We start from the raw sequence: 16138 nt of genomic DNA on the forward strand, positions 1-16138 counted from the left end.
CAGGCCAATCACAACAACAGTGGCTTCTGTTTCTTCACCACTTTACATAAAATGATTTCAAGTGAAGACATGAACGGAGGCAAACAGGAAACAGATCAAATCAATGTGATTCTGGAATATCTCTCTCTCTCTCTCTATATATATATATACGTATATACATATATGTATATGTGTATATGTGTATATGTATATGTATATATGTGTAAATGTATATGTATATATATACATATAAGTATATATATATACGCATATATATATATACATATTTATATACATATACGCATATATATATATATACATATACGTATATATATATATATATATATATATATACACATATACGTATATATACACATATATACACATATACATACACATATATACACATATACACACATATACATACACATATATACATATACATACATATATACACTCATATATAGTAGAGACACATATATACATATACACACATATATATAGTATATACACATACATATATAAACATATACATATATACACATATATACTTAAACATACATATATACATATATACACACATATACATATACACACATATATAGTATATAAACATATACATATATACACATATATACATATACATAGATATTTAGATAAGATATACATAAATATATAGATCTATGTCAGGATAAAATAACATTAGTTTAAATCAGAATCCAACTCCTTAATTTCTGACAATATAACAATTTAATACAAAAACCAAACATTCTCTCATTTGACAGTTCATATACAGTATATTTATATATTTGTGTTTAATGAGTGATTAAAGTTCACATCATCGGAAAAGAAAAAAAAAAAAAACCTGGATACAGAGTAACCAAAAAAAGGCGTTCAGCAACAACAAAGACAACAGTCACCAACATCCTTTTAAAGATTAAAAACTGGGGTTTACATAGTTACAGAATGTGTCATTTAAGTGTGCAGGCGTTACACACAAAGTATACAACTCTGTAACACAAAGGGGTCAAATATAACTAATTACACACACTGACGTAGAAGCCTTATCTTGCATCACACACAACATTCTAAAGAACAAATTTACCAAAAATCTGACTGTAAAACACAGATGGCTGGATCTCGATGGTAAAAATGTAGTCATAGTCCAAATGTTTGTCAGTAAAAGAGGACAAAAGAACGCAGCTTTAGGAAAATCTCAGACACAGATTGTCTTGCTTTGTGATTATTCCATTTCAATCCTGAATACCCTGATCAATCCATGGATAAGATACAGCTCAGAAGAAAAGTGGGCAATGGAGATCAAGTGATCATGAAAAGTTTTGAAATGACAAAAAAGAGGGTAATATTTCAATGAAAACAAAACATTGCCATCACATCTCTGCAATTCAAAATAATATTAATGAAGGAAAACAGTTATGACAACAATAAAGAATGGCTTTAAAAGTACACAATTCCTGCTTGTTAATTATTGCTATGTGATTTACTTTTTTTTATATTTCTTTTACAAAAGGAATACAAAAGGCCCATACCTGGTACAGGTGAATGCAGGATGATAGAAACAAGTCAGAAAACCCCATGATCGTATGAAAGAAAGGTGATAATGATACTGTGGGCATCCATTTAACATACATACACAGTGCACACACATGCATAGTGTATGTATGCATGTACGTAAGCAAGGAAATACATAGTATAATTTCTAGCGGGCACCAAGACCAACAGTATGAAACCACTGTAACACTGTCCGTTTTATTAAAGAACATTATTCCAGAAAGAAAAAACACGTCCCTTTCGAGAACAAATTAAATTATTAAAATTTGAAGCCACCAATGTACAAAGATAAACACACTTTTGTACATTATAAATCTACACATGTTAAAAGCGCTCCGTTAAAGCAGTGCCGACGTGCAGAGACATGCTGTGGGTTTAAAAACCGAGTGAGGTGAGCACAGAAAGTGGTGTTTTGCATGCCACAGCTGAAATGTTCTTTTCAAATCACCAAAGCTGTATATCCCTGCAATTTCCTGAGAGTTTTAATCAATGATTGGATTGATTAGTCTACACGCTAAAGGATAAAACAGCTAAATACACTCTTCATCAATGCCTGAGTAGATTAGAACAAAAGGCCTTTGTTTGTGCGTGTGTGTTTACTTCCTGTTTGTCAGAACTCGAGTGTGTGTCATTGTGCACTCTATCCAAAAAAACAGTTTTGTGATTGTGCGCTTTTATAAATTTATATATATTTATATATGTATATATCACATATCTACAACATGGGCTGTTGGGCTTTGGGCAGTGCTAGCTCTTATAATGGCTGGAATATTGTTAAAATAAATTCCTTTATGTCAGTAGCAAATCCTTGATTTTCCTCTCCTAAATATCTGCTCTCAGATAAATCCCCCCCCATCTTCAGTTGGCTTGTGGCAGTGCAGTGTAAGCCATGCAAAGCAAGGGAAGAGTGCTACTCCCAGGAGCAGGAAGAAAACAGGTTAACAAGAGCGAAATATAAGAAAAGTGACGGCAGAAGACTAAGGGATGGACCAGCATAAGAAGCATTGACCAGGTCACTCATTAAAGGAAGGGTACATCGGAATCTCAAAGTCATCGCTGCTGAAGTTGGCAGGCTGGTCCAACATAGACAACACATCCTGAAACAGATAACGGAGACAAAGATTTATTTTAAGTAACAAGAGAAAAGGAAGATTAAAGTGAACGGGAAGCTCACGTGTGACTCACAGGAAACATGTCTTGCTGGTTGCCCTGAGCGTGAGGATGCTGCTCTGCGTTACTCTGCGAGTGTTGCTGGCCTTGCCACTGTGGCCACACTGCCTCTGCTGCTCGAGACGGGAACTGAGCCCCAGACTGGGAGCCATCTGCAACAGAGAACACAATGGTAAGATGCTGTGTGCATATAAATTATGTGATAACACGCACACACAACCCACCATAGCCGTTCGTGTTGAGGCTGGCACGAGCGTTCATTTGCGGGTAGTCGGCGCCACTGGTGGTGGTGGGAGCAGCACCTGTGGGCATCTGGCCAAAAGAGCTTGAAGAGCCTCCTCCAAATCCTCCCATGGGGACAAACGGAGGAGACATGGTCTTTGCTGCCTGGGGAGCCACCTGCTGGTTCGGGTTGAAAGAAAGGGTAAATGGTCTGTATCTATATAGCACGATTCACTCAGTGCTGCTTTACACTACAGATTTGTCTTTCATACACTCACTCATACATTCATACAACGTATGCAGCGCCTTTCTATCGCACGTCTTTCATACCCGTTCATATGCGGCCGGCACAGCCTTCAGGAGCAACTTGGGGTCATGTGTAGCACACGCATATGATGGCATCATAGGTATATACTTTTTTTTTTTTTCACAAATTAGACCATGTGCCCCATTGCATCGGTTTACCTGGTTATTAAATTGTGGTCTCACTCCAACTGCAGTTCCTGGCCATGCTCCTGTCGGTCCTACATGGAGGGGGCTGACGGTGTTGGAGGGGGTAACGGACTGTGGGGCTCCATTCTGACGAGACATCTGAGCCAGCATCTGTCCTGCTGACTGGGCTGGCTGAGCCATCTGTGGAGTCATATTGACTGGCCTGCAGAGGAGAGTGATTTGAGTGTTAAGGCCACATTATACTTCTCCGACTGCGTTATGCGTTATCAGACAGCGTCACCACGGAGACGCCTCGAGCCTTCAAACTTCTGCGTCGTGGTGACGGATACGCGATGCAATTTCCCGCCCGACCAGTGGGGGTCGCTACGCAAGGTTGTTGTGCTTCTGGCTACAGTGAGCAATGGCGTCCGAGAGAGAAAGAGAGAGAAAGACTGTTGTTGTTGAAACAGTGGCCGTTTCTCACTTTTCTGTGTCACGGAACACAGTTTTAAGATAATTTGAGGCCAGAAATTGGCCATTTAGAGTCTAAACATGTGCTGTGTGTGTTAAGATATGACGTATTTATAGTTTGGCAGCGACGTTGTCGGCGGTGATCAGCTCCACCTCTGTGGACGCTCGGTGCGCACTGTGAGCCGGCACAGAGCAGCTTAACTCGGCCTGTCCTGAGGACCAATCGCAGCTCTTGCCGTCTCCGTTGTCCCTTGACGGAGTGACGGACACTTAAAAATATTTTGCGCAGTCGGAGACAACGCAGAGGCTCTTCGACAGGCTCTGCGTCGATGCAGAGTGCTCTGCGTCAAGTATAAATTGGGCTTTACTTGGTTGAAGATTAAAAACTGACACCATTATCCAGCATTTGAGCAACTGTTTTTGAAATGGCCATAAAAACCCTTTCCTTCTTAAGCAGTAAGAAAAATGAATGAAAGCGTAATAGCTACTGGAAACATATTGTACATGCTTTAAATTATATTTTGCATGAACAATAATAAAAGCAGCATCTGCGCCCACTTAAACATGTGGGAAACCTTCCTTTCCCCCGAAACTCTACATGAGGGAAAACTTCAGGGTAGATTTTTCCATGCTGGTACAAGTCAACCAATATCACACAAGACTGTGCCGTTGTCTGCTGTGATTTGACAAGCAAAACCCATTTAACAAACCAGGTAGCAGGTTAGAATGTATTGTAGTTTATAAGTTCACACTATAGCCAGGAGTCACTGTGAACGGTGATATAAATGACAGTGGATAATAAAGCCAGTGTCTTTCCGGATTTCAATGTGTTATCTCAGGGTAACAGCACAACCTAATTAAGTCAGATCTTAAGATCACAAGCTAAAGGACAGGAACAGATAAACTCTTGATTCTGCGCCACCTCATGCTGTTTGTACAAGAGATTAAAATTAATCTTGTAATAGATATTCATTGTCCAAGAAAGGCTCAATAAGTCCTTTATATGTTTCCATATGAAAATAAACAGAAGATCGAGAAAGAGGTCAGACAAAATGAACATATACACTGATCGATTGGGATATACTAACGTGTTAGTTCTTGAAGTCGATGTGTTGGTAGCAAGACAATGGGCAACATTTTGAGAGGCTTAGGCAAGAGCGACAGTGTGATAGCTTGAGACCCAGGTGTTCCTGGATGAAAACAGATTGTGACTTCATACCTGTAAGCATCAGTGGACCGACCACCAGTGAAATTGTTGGCCTGAGGGTAACCCTGTGTTGGAGGAGCAGAGGTGGAGGGCATGTTCTTGGTCTGATCTGGGCCTTGGAAAATGGATGTGTAGAGCTCTGGCTTCTCAAGTGTCTTGCTGTGGTCAGGACCTGCAGCAGTGACCGGCTGCACCGGCTGGACTGGCATCTGAGGACCAACGCAATTATTAGTGAGCAATCAAAAGGATATTTAATGGCATTTTTAATGCAATCATAAGTGACTATCAAACTCTTAAACACAAAAAAACAGACCAACATGTCTGTAAAAAAACAATCTAACATGTGAACAGCTAATTGTTTTTTAAATGTTATAATAAATGAACACGAACTAATAACTTTTCCCACACAACTCCTGTATGGGGAAAATATACCTATTTATATAAATAGCTAATAATTGCCACATATAAGCACATTTAAAATCCCAGCATAAAATAAAAATAGAATTATAAAACAGGTTTAGTTTTTTTTTTTGTTCCTTTCCACATGTGCAAACAAATGTGACACTTGGACCACCTTCCACAAGCATTTGTCTAAAAAAACATTATTGTGCGGGTGTGAAAAGAGAAAACATTGACACATCTTTTATTTACACCACAAATATCCTTACAGGACAATTATCTGGAAACACACCTTCTCTATTTTGTGACTGCTTAATAATTCTGTGAGGCTGTAAACTGATGCGTTTTACTCCAACCATCGAGTACTCGATGTTTACTTGATGAATTACTCTGTTGTACTTCCTCACAGGAAGTACAATGTTGTTCCATTCCATTAATGATATACCTTTGTTTTTTCCTAACAATAGGGACAATGTAATCACAGTTCTATGACTTCAGATGTTGGTATGTTTATATTTAGGACAGCTTTGATCCAAAGTAAAAAAAAAAAACAATCACTATCTATCTTACATGTCATCCAGTATCATCATGTAATGAAACTAGTAATAAAGAAAAAAGGGTAAAAAGTCTAAAGTTTGCTCCTGTTAATTCCTGTAAACGGAAAACAATCACAAGGAAGCTGTGGCAATGGAACTTTCCCAACATACAGTTTTGTTTTCCTGAACCACAAATACTTATCCTAGATCTTACATCCTGCCCTGTTTTTGTGTATAATCAATAAATGAAAGTGAGACTTTTCTCAACTATAACATTCAGCATATCAGTGATGTTTTTGCATTATACTCTACCTTTACCAGTTTACTTCTTAATTGCTCTCTGTGTTGACATATAGTAAATGCAGTATTTTAATATAGCCAGTAAAGCTGTTCGTTATGTGCTTTTTTCTGAGGGCTAACCCAAGAGGGGGGAACAGGGGTAAAGCAAGCAGGAATAATAAACCCGCTCAGTGATAAATGTTGCATCATTTACTATGACCTCTCTTTAAATCAAGCATTTAGGGGATTGTCTGGTGGAATAAATGATATTGAGCACTGTTCAAAGTTTCAAAAAGTAAGGATCACTACAAACATTAATGCTAACAGCTATGCTACTGGCCAGAAATCACCTGGAAATAGTGCATCTCTGGCAAAAAAAAATAAATAGAGCAGACGTAGAAGAAATTAGTGTGTTTACCCAGGTCTTGTGCATTTGACCTTAGATTTAATGCAGTTTAAACATTGGTGAAAAACCTGTTCAGACTTGGTCTAAAATATTTTTTTGAACAGTGGGAATATGGTACAACAGAAATGTCACCACCACCCACTCGCTCACTGTGAATTCTCTGGACAATTATCTATTCTGTTTACACACTGGGCATTGATACAGACTTTGTACTGGCAGGGGTTAGTTTATTTAATGTTCATTCAACTGATTTGGACATTTGTGTTCTTCGGGGGTTGCAGAGCAACATGTCAACGTAGTCGTACTGATTGAGCTCTGGTTTGTGAACAGGTTCAGGATCCGTATTTGCAATATGAATATGAAAGTAAATCTTAAAAATCAAATCATAACTATGGTCAACACTTCTTCTAACAACTCCCTCATTTACATGGCACTCAGTTGGGCAATGCTGTAACTTTATTACTAACGCAACTCCATCACTGACTCAGACACACAAGGATGCAGTGGTCACTCAGATAAAAATGGACCTGATCAATCACTGCAGCAAAGTATAAAACACTGAAGAAAAAAATTGCATCAGCTGCATTTTCTCAAATCAGGCTGGGCTTATACACGTGAACTTGTAGACATATGTGGCTTGACCTGTGAGAGGCTAATTGGTCCTACCTCATACATTCTGTCTGGAGCCCCGCCTCCATCCAGCTCAGCCTGCTGCTGCTGTTGGAACTGCCTGGAAAAGGAAAGGAGACAGAGAGAGACAGAGTGTTAATTTGACGTTGAATTAAAATAGCCTCATTTTGCCCTCCACTGTTGAGTGAGAAATCCCAAAAAACCTGCTGATAAAACAGCAATCAACCCACCACCAGTCACCATGGCAACATAACAAAAGAAAGGGGTACAGGAGAGGAAGTGTGACAAAGCTTCAGCTGAGAAAAGACCTGTGATATAAATGTATACTGTACACCATTGACATGCTCCACCACCTGTTTAAAACCAACCTCTTTACTACTCACTACAAAACATGCTTCTTATACAGTAAGACAACAGTTCTATGTTCCCAACGCTACAAGAAAATAAAGGAAACAACCATGTAGAGAAGAAACCCTCAGGGTGGGAAATGGGGGGAAAGAAATGGTCTATAGTTTGCTAGAAACAGCAGTAGTCTCCCATGAAGAAGTAGCCCCCGTTGTCCCATGCAGGGGAACAATAGTCAGGTCAGGCCTGGTCTCACCTGATGGCCACCTGCCCCGGGCTGAGCACTACAGGAGGGCTGCTTGGGCTGCTCTGACCCAGGGAAGGGGGCAGCAAGCCCCCTGGGGAAGAGATGGGAGTAAGGGGGTCCTGAGTCGAGTTTCTACTACCCCACAATGAGATATGGGTGCAGAAGAGAGGTGTAGGGAGAGAGTGATCAGTCTGTGGTTTATTCAAAGGGATCTTGGTAACGCAAGTGGAATTGGGGATTTGGGTAAGCAGTCAAACAGGGAGTTTCCCCATCAATGAAACTTCAAAAAAATCATGTTATAAAATTGGTTATTATAAAAAAAAAATAAAAAAAAATCTGGATCTACAAAGTACGACTCACTTGACATTGACATTGGTACAGATGATATATTCTATCTCCTCTGAATAAGGATTCTGGAAGGTGAAGGAGCTGGTTCTCATCCAGATCCATTCTCTCGATTTGGCGCGAAACCGAAACATCACTGACAAAACCTGGCCCTTCAGCTTCATCACCTGAGGACACAAGTACAACATGCCAAACACTCATAATGCTGTGTTGACACAATCATTGTTCAGTGCATTTGCACACAAGCAATTAGAAATACTGGTAGACGCCTGGTTACACACCTAACTGGACAACATTAAATAACTGACAGAAAGACAAGCTCGACACCATTTTCCTCATGGCATAAATGTGAATTGATCAGGGAACTCCTCAGCTGTGAAAAAATTTAACATTTTAATTTTATAGCATTTTCTTAGGATCAGCCTCAGATATAATTTGACAGCATTTATGTCACAGCAATACTTTACCGACAAACTCAATTTAAGTTGAGTCAGTAACAGCTGAAAATGAATATTACAAGTTGTATTAAAGTCAAGGGTTTGGACATAAATAGAAGTAGTTACAAAAAACTCTGCTGCATTCTCTACATCTCGACTGGAGGCTAATGACCCAAGGCTACATTAGCTCTTATAAAACTGTACAGACATGGGTATGCTGTGTTTGTGACTTCAGTCAAACAAATGTTTGACAAGGAAGAAAAATAATAAAAAAGTGTGTATATTACAACAGTCATACCTGTTGAAAGCTGTCTCTCAATAAGCCCTGGTCTTCCGGGTGAGCAAACTCCAGAATGTGCTTACCCAATAGATCCTGTCACAAGCAGCAGATAACACAACCGCCTTTAGTCTCGGACAAATTAAATGTCTGGATGTGAAACATTTTCCACCAGTTACGGTGTTTACCTGTGGCTGGTAGCCAACAGTGGCCAGGCAGCGGTGGTCTACAAAGGTGAACAGGCCCTGGCAATTATGGCGTGAGATGAACTCTACTGGAACACTGATGGTTTTGATGTCTGTGTCTCCAGGGCAACATGTCACCTGAAGAGAAAAAGAAAAAAAAAGGCATTCCAGGCTATAATGAGCAGCTGAGGATATTGAGCAACAACATGACATTTAATGGCTTCAAATGTGGGTGAAAATAAATAAAACAGGTCTTTTACAATCACACTGTGTACGTTTCAGATTTCGGGACAAAATATCGCTAGTTTTTTTGTTTTTATTCAATAGGTTTAAATACCATCTGTGATTTAGAAACTCTGTATATCAAGAAACACTGCAGATAAGAGCTTGGATTGTGAACATAAAATAATGCCTTATCCATTTTCAACAAAATTAATATATTTTTTAGTTTTAATCGTAGAAATGTTTTGATTTAAACTGACAAATATCAGTGACACCACAGCAATTAAAGACATTTGCTTTCCTGTCTACACAACTCTCAAAAATCAAAATATGTTATTTATTATTGTAGCTTCTTTGAGCAAAAAATGAAATACTTCTCCACATGCACAAGATCCATTTTACCTGTAATCTCCCAATGGCAACAAGACAGTATCGACTCCCCTGAGTGCTGTCTGTTTCATTATCTGTTAGTGATACACCTATAACATAAACATACACAAAGAGTGTTCACAGTGGGCAACAAAGTCTAACTCACCCCTTAAAGGCCCATAAAATATGATGCAAATGCAACAGAGATGGCTAAATATGCAAACCCCATTAAAAGTGATTGGCTTTACCTGCAGGGGGCCAAGACTTGATGTATCCTGTACAGTGGACCACTACATACTGGGGCTCTCCATCTTTGGCTGGACCCAAACCATTCCTGAGGTTAAGACAGAAATCATAAAATGCACTGAAAACCAACAACATGCTACTGTGCTAATGTGCCGTGGTCTCCAAATTTCCAAAACAGATCGTCAGAAGAAAATGTGTTAAGCCGTGTTCACCTATTTCTATTCCTCAGGAAGTTCAGTCTGTTCATTGACAAAGGCTCCACAGGACACGTGCCGCACCTGTAAACACAAGCAGGCAACCACATGAATATCTATGCATCCTGGCACACACACATCAATTAAAAAAAAGCATTAAGATGCATGCATAACTTTAGCAGCGGTTTACCTCATTCTGCAGATGAATGATCGACGTGCTCCCATGGTCATTCTTGCCGTTGACTGCTGATTTTCTTTCTTCACTGTTCCCGTCTTCAAGTCTAACATCCTCCCTTTGAAGGCAAATGAGGGAGTGAATTTAATAATTAGTGTACTGGGATGGATGCGTCTACAGCATGTACAGATAGTAGATCGTCTACCCGTGTTGTTATTCTCTGCTGTCGACAGCTGTTCCCTCAGCTTTTCTGTGTCATCTGGGTGTAGCTGATCATAAAGGGAAGAGCCGAGCCAATCAGACTGCGAATGGTTGAGGACGGGTGTCACAGAGTCTGAGACATAAACAACACGGCCAGTTTCACACGACACCACAAACAGGAAGCCATCGGCTGCCTCCAAGATGAGGTGTTTGAGCTCCTGTAGATAGAGGTCATCAAAAAAGTTATGCAAATGCAATGCAACAATGGCTGAACACGGATCTTAGATCAGACACATAAACTTTGATATTCCGGTATGAGTGTAAAAACATAACCTTCTACAAATTCAGAATAGCCATACATGACTTACTTCTCAATTTCTACATTTCCCTTTCTGGGTTGTTTATACCTGGTCAGTGAGAAAGGATGGTTTGTATGAGCCATCTGCGTTGGTGTTGCCACTTCCTCTCAGGGACTTCATATGGGACACTGCCATTCGTAGGATGGTTAGTTTGTCTGGTTTCCGTGCTAAAGCGCTGCAAGTGGGCACCATGTCTGATAATTCTGTGATGTAGGCGGTCATCTTGTTCCTCCTCCGCCTCTCAATCTCACTGTGGTTCTCCCTGTAGAGAGGAAATCAGGGAGGAAGGCAAAGGTAGAGAGGATAGGAAGGATCAAGGTGGGGGAAACAGGTAGGTGGATGACATGGAGTAGAATTTGGAGTTAATCCTGCTATGTTCATATGCCAACAGGCAAAAAAGATGGGAGATGAGAGAATAGATGTAATGGGCGCGCAAAACAAAAGGATGTAGTCAGTAATTTCCAACTGACAGTGAGAAAGCAAGAGAGCCTGGTCTTACAAGTCCAGTCAGTGTGACAAAGAGAGCAAGTGCAGACAGAGAAGGACCCGTCAGGTGTCCTGAGAGGGGGAGAAAATAGAGACCAGACAGTTGCTCAAAGGGGAAAGAAGGCCCTGACACACACAGCAGTTTGTGGCACATATCAGAGTGGTGGTTTGAATCAGACAACAATTTGTCTTTGCAAAAAAAAAAAGCACAACATTCTGACAGGCACCATAACGGACACAAAGAGCTGCAAAATATACCGCTAATGTTGTGCTGTCAAAATAACAATGTGCTGGGTCCCCAGCAGGAAATTTAATCAGTGCAAATCAGTGCATTCAATACCGCTATAGATATAAGTCGGAGAGGGATCCTTCCACATTGGCACAGGCCATACCTGGCAAGTTTTTCCTTATCTGCAAAACTTTGATCTTCCTCCAAAAACCTAGAAATAAAACCAGCCCACTAAAACACCGGAAAAAAAATAAAGACCATAATAAAAGGAAGCAATTAAGTGTAAAAGTGAAGAATTTGAAAGGAGGGAGAGCAGCATAGAGGTAATTGCATCAAAATGATTCCTCCCTTCACCCCTCACACATATTATTATCTGCTTGAATGAATGGTCCTACCTCGCAAAACGCTCTTTATCATTGTTGGAGCCACTGCTTTCATCGTCACACCTGAGAAAAAAAGACAGAAATCGTTGCTTGTTATTTCAACGACCCAAATCTGTGCAGTCACAGCAGCAATGCACCACATCTGACAATAAATGTACCTGAACAACTTGCTGCCATCATCGTCGTCGTCATCAAAATCTGGCCTGCAGTGCAGAAGATAAACACAGATGAGCTTCACATAAGTATTCTCAATCAAATGTGTCCAACACCAAAGTGAAGGTATGGCTTTTTATGACATTTCAACATGAACTCTGCCACAGAATCACACACGTACACAGCTCGTCTCTTGTTGGTCCCCTTTGGCACAAGAGCTCCGCCACCTGCCTGGTTCCCACTTGCCCCCATACCCAGATTTGGGTCTGGTAACTCTATAAATATCACAGACACATAGAGAGAAACAGAGTGAGACAGAGAGGTGACTTCCTATTGTGTCAGACACTGTAAAACTTAAACATACCGTTGGAGCACACGCTCAAATCTTAATATTCAGTTCTTACGCTACGTTAATTTCGCAATATATCAATAAGCGCGTTATATCCGCCACACACCAACTATTCTTAAATCGTGATTGTAAATTATATGACGCCTTGACAGCTACGGCTATAAAGCTGCCGGTAGAGCTACATTTAGCTCAGCGATACCAATCTTGTCGGCGGATTACTCGTCAAAAACAAGCATATAAACAAAAACCAGCCAGACGCCGATTTGACGTCACTAAACATGTCTTTGTTTTCCGTTGCTGCCGTGTATACATAAAATAAGACTAAGGGAACCACACCAACAGTTACCGAGTCGTCGTTAGCATATCGCCAAACCAGCACTTGTGCAATAACAAGAAAGCCTAGCTGAGGTATTAGCTTTGCTACTAAGCTAACTTAGCCGATGTTGTCACGCTATGTTTAGAAAGTGTCCCGTTTCAGCTCTGCGCGACAAAAGCAAACGAAACCCCGCGACAGTCTCGTACTACAGTGTGGCTAACGGTCGCTGTGAATTTCATTGCACTTTACCTGGGTTCGCCGAGGACATGTCCATATGTAATAACATAAACAATCAACTTCGGCTGCGAAAAAAAAAAAACACAACCCCCCACCCCTCCCCTCGCCAAATAGCTAGAGGCTAACCAGCTCCTTGCAGATTTCCCTTTACGACTTAATTTTGTTTTATAAGCGCCAAAAGGCACGACTGGGGCTCCCTAAGAGCAACCCGAGCGCTTAAAACGAAGGCGAGAGTAGCGTTATTCCTCCCCCAGAGGCCTTTTCCCCAGCTTTCTGTCGGTTTAAAGCCCCGCTTCTGCTTAAGATGGCGATCGAGGCTAGCAGAGCCAAGCTGTCTGCTGTGTTTTCTTTTCTCCTCTGACTGCAACCGGATACAAGTGACGCGAGAAATGTTGGGAAATCCATGCTGTGCCCCGCCCCGCCGACCGGGGGCAGTGTGGTACCACCTGTTATGCTTTGTTTTTCCTCATATTATAGTGTTCCTTTACTATAGATACATGACACGTGTGTGTGTTTTGTTTTATTTATCCAATTTTGTCTACATTTTAGTTCGTGCGATAGTTTCTGCCACTGCGTCAATTTGAATCTTTATCTGTTAAGTTAATTTCTGTCATTATATTCCAACTGTCAAATTATAGTGTTAAGATCATCATTGTTTTATTTTGTGGTCAGAAAGTCTGTGGCCAGCATTTTTTTTTTTTTTTTTTTAAATGTTCATATAAATATGAATATTACTTCTCTTAAATCATCAAATGATAGTAAAATGCACACATTGTCGTTGTTATTGATCAATAACCCTTTCTTCACATCCCCCCAAAAAGCGACTTACATTCAAATGATGAGTTTACTGTCCCTGTGCTGTCAGATCAACAACAGAAAACCAAAAAATATCAATGGTCACCATTTCAATTCCTTAAAAAAAAGAAGAAAAGAACTTGTCCAAGGTCCTGTGTCTTATTGTAACAGCAAAAAGTAATTTTGTATTCCTACAGTATGCCAGAAGAGTCGAAAATCAGGAATAAAAGGTTTAGTGTTTTGCCTGAAAAGTGAGTTAAAAATAATAAAATATGAAAATAATAAAATAAATAATCAACAGTGCATGGTGCATTTGCAGACTTCATACAGAAAACAAATAACTTAAGTGTGATTCACAATCTCCTGTTTTTATTGTTAATAACAATACTTAGGCATCATTAAACAGAAAAAATAAAATAAAAAATAACACTGTAATTAGGACATAGCTGTTTCTTCTGTATCACCGGAGAAGAGAGGTTGCTGGTTGGTCTAGGCTAGTAAAGATCATGTTTGGTGGAATGAGTGCAAGTTTGGAAATAGAGGAGAAATAAAAAGAGGAGAAATGCGAGTGATGAGTGAGACAACAGGGGAGGAGAATGTGAATCTTGTCATGTGAGGTGGAGACAGGAAACAAAGGGAGGGGACATGAAGACATGAGAGAGGGAGACCGTCCCATACATTACAGATAAGGCACTTGACATACAAAAAAACTAAAAACCATGATAACAAATCTGCAACACTTGTTTTCATTAATACCTCGAAAGATCTCAAAATAAAAAAGAAAAGATTCCTGGAAGGAAAAAAAAAAAAAAATCAATGAACATACCTGTAAACCCGTTTCATACCAAAAATAATTCACTTAGATCAACACTGAACTCTCACTGAGGTAAATAAATATACCCCAGGATATTAGGCAGTAAACTGAGGAAATGTGGCCAATATGCGTAAATTGTGGAAATGGCTAATCTTTCTTATTTAATTTGCCATAGCATAGTTCCTTCATTTCAACAGAGTGATTCGCCCTTTGCAATTATTATATGGAGTCATACATTTCACATCACTGTGATTCTGCACTCAACTGGATCAAAGTGCTTCAGCCAAACCAGAGAAGAAAAAAAAAAAAACCCTCTGCTCCATCACCACATCCCTCTGCACTTCAAACCCGGCAACACCTGAAGACAGAAACTCCTTCACTCAAAGGATAAAACTCCAAGGCAAAAACAGAGCAATGTGGTTTATGCAGTGCAATATAAGGAGGATTGTACGGAACAACCACTGCATAAACGCATGGCATTACAGAAGAGCCAGATCATCGGGACAGGACTCAGCTGTCCACCTAAATCTGAAGGACAAAGGACACTCTTTTGATTATGACAGTGTTCGCATTCTGGCCGGGGAAGACAGATGGTTCTAGGCGGCCTCAGACACCAACAATCTAGGTGGCCTTAGACACCAAAACTGATGTGTAATTAAAACAAATAAAAGCAAGATTTTTCTTTAAAGAAAACCACATTTTCTTTAAACCTTACTCGGCAGACATGTTTATAAATGGCACCAGCTACTTTGGGGAGCAGAGGCACACAGTCCTACTGCACATTATTACATTATACTGTAGATAGCATTATATATGAGACACTGTATGTTTGTGCAAAGATGTTGCAATAGCTGAACATACACATTCTTGCATAGACAGAAAAATTAGGGGAATCAATGCCCTATCGTTACACTTTCATGAAAACACTCAGTCATTTGCTCTTTTAGAAGAAAACAAAAAAAGGAGAAAGAAACAAAGCAACATAAGATTAAAGCATAAAAGCTATAAAATGGCTTTTGGACAGCAATTAGCTGGCTCTAAGGCACAGTTAGCACGTGAAAGCTAAAGAAGAAGCAGCATCACTTCTACACATACAGTATGTCCTCTCCACACTTTTTGGTCCTCTCCATTTTCTTTCCTGTCTCCTATATTTTGGGACTGTTGTCTCACTTTGACAGTGATCGATTTTTCTCTGATGAAAAAGCACAAAAAAAACCCACCTGTCACTTTGATGTGAAACATCTGCAGGGATTCTGTGCCCTCTAAAAGTATGAATGTACACGTGTTAGTGTGTTTTTGTGTCGTGCAAAGGAATTAGTGTCATATTTTCTCAGGATACCTGGTGTTCTTGTTTTTTAAAAGAATGACCACCTGCCCCTTCCCTCCTTCTCTTTTCATCCCTCCCTCCTGCTCCCCTACTCAGGGGATATGAGTCCGTCCCACATTCCTTCATCTTGACACTTGTTTGCTT

The 16138-nt window shown here is 40.0% G+C and overlaps 1 protein-coding gene across 1 annotated transcript; it reads right to left on the reverse strand.

Moving 5' to 3' along the window:
* Positions 1–719: 719 nt before the first annotated feature.
* On the reverse strand, positions 720–13388 carry arnt (aryl hydrocarbon receptor nuclear translocator). The gene is made up of 19 exons (XM_083900131.1): positions 13071–13388; positions 12338–12431; positions 12162–12206; positions 12016–12066; positions 10954–11167; positions 10551–10764; positions 10361–10463; positions 10189–10254; positions 9979–10064; positions 9764–9840; positions 9143–9277; positions 8976–9050; positions 8256–8407; positions 7340–7403; positions 5066–5262; positions 3409–3598; positions 2946–3123; positions 2737–2873; positions 720–2648 (listed from the first exon to the last, which is right to left on the reverse strand). Exons 1-19 carry the CDS (start codon positions 13105–13107, stop codon positions 2565–2567), a joined length of 2199 nt encoding a protein of 732 aa, XP_083756257.1. The 5' UTR covers positions 13108–13388; the 3' UTR covers positions 720–2564.
* Between the last annotated feature and the right edge of the window lie 2750 nt (positions 13389–16138).

Source organism: Microchirus variegatus (genome assembly GCF_963457635.1).
Source record: "Microchirus variegatus genome assembly, chromosome: 1".
NCBI lineage: Eukaryota > Metazoa > Chordata > Actinopteri > Pleuronectiformes > Soleidae > Microchirus > Microchirus variegatus.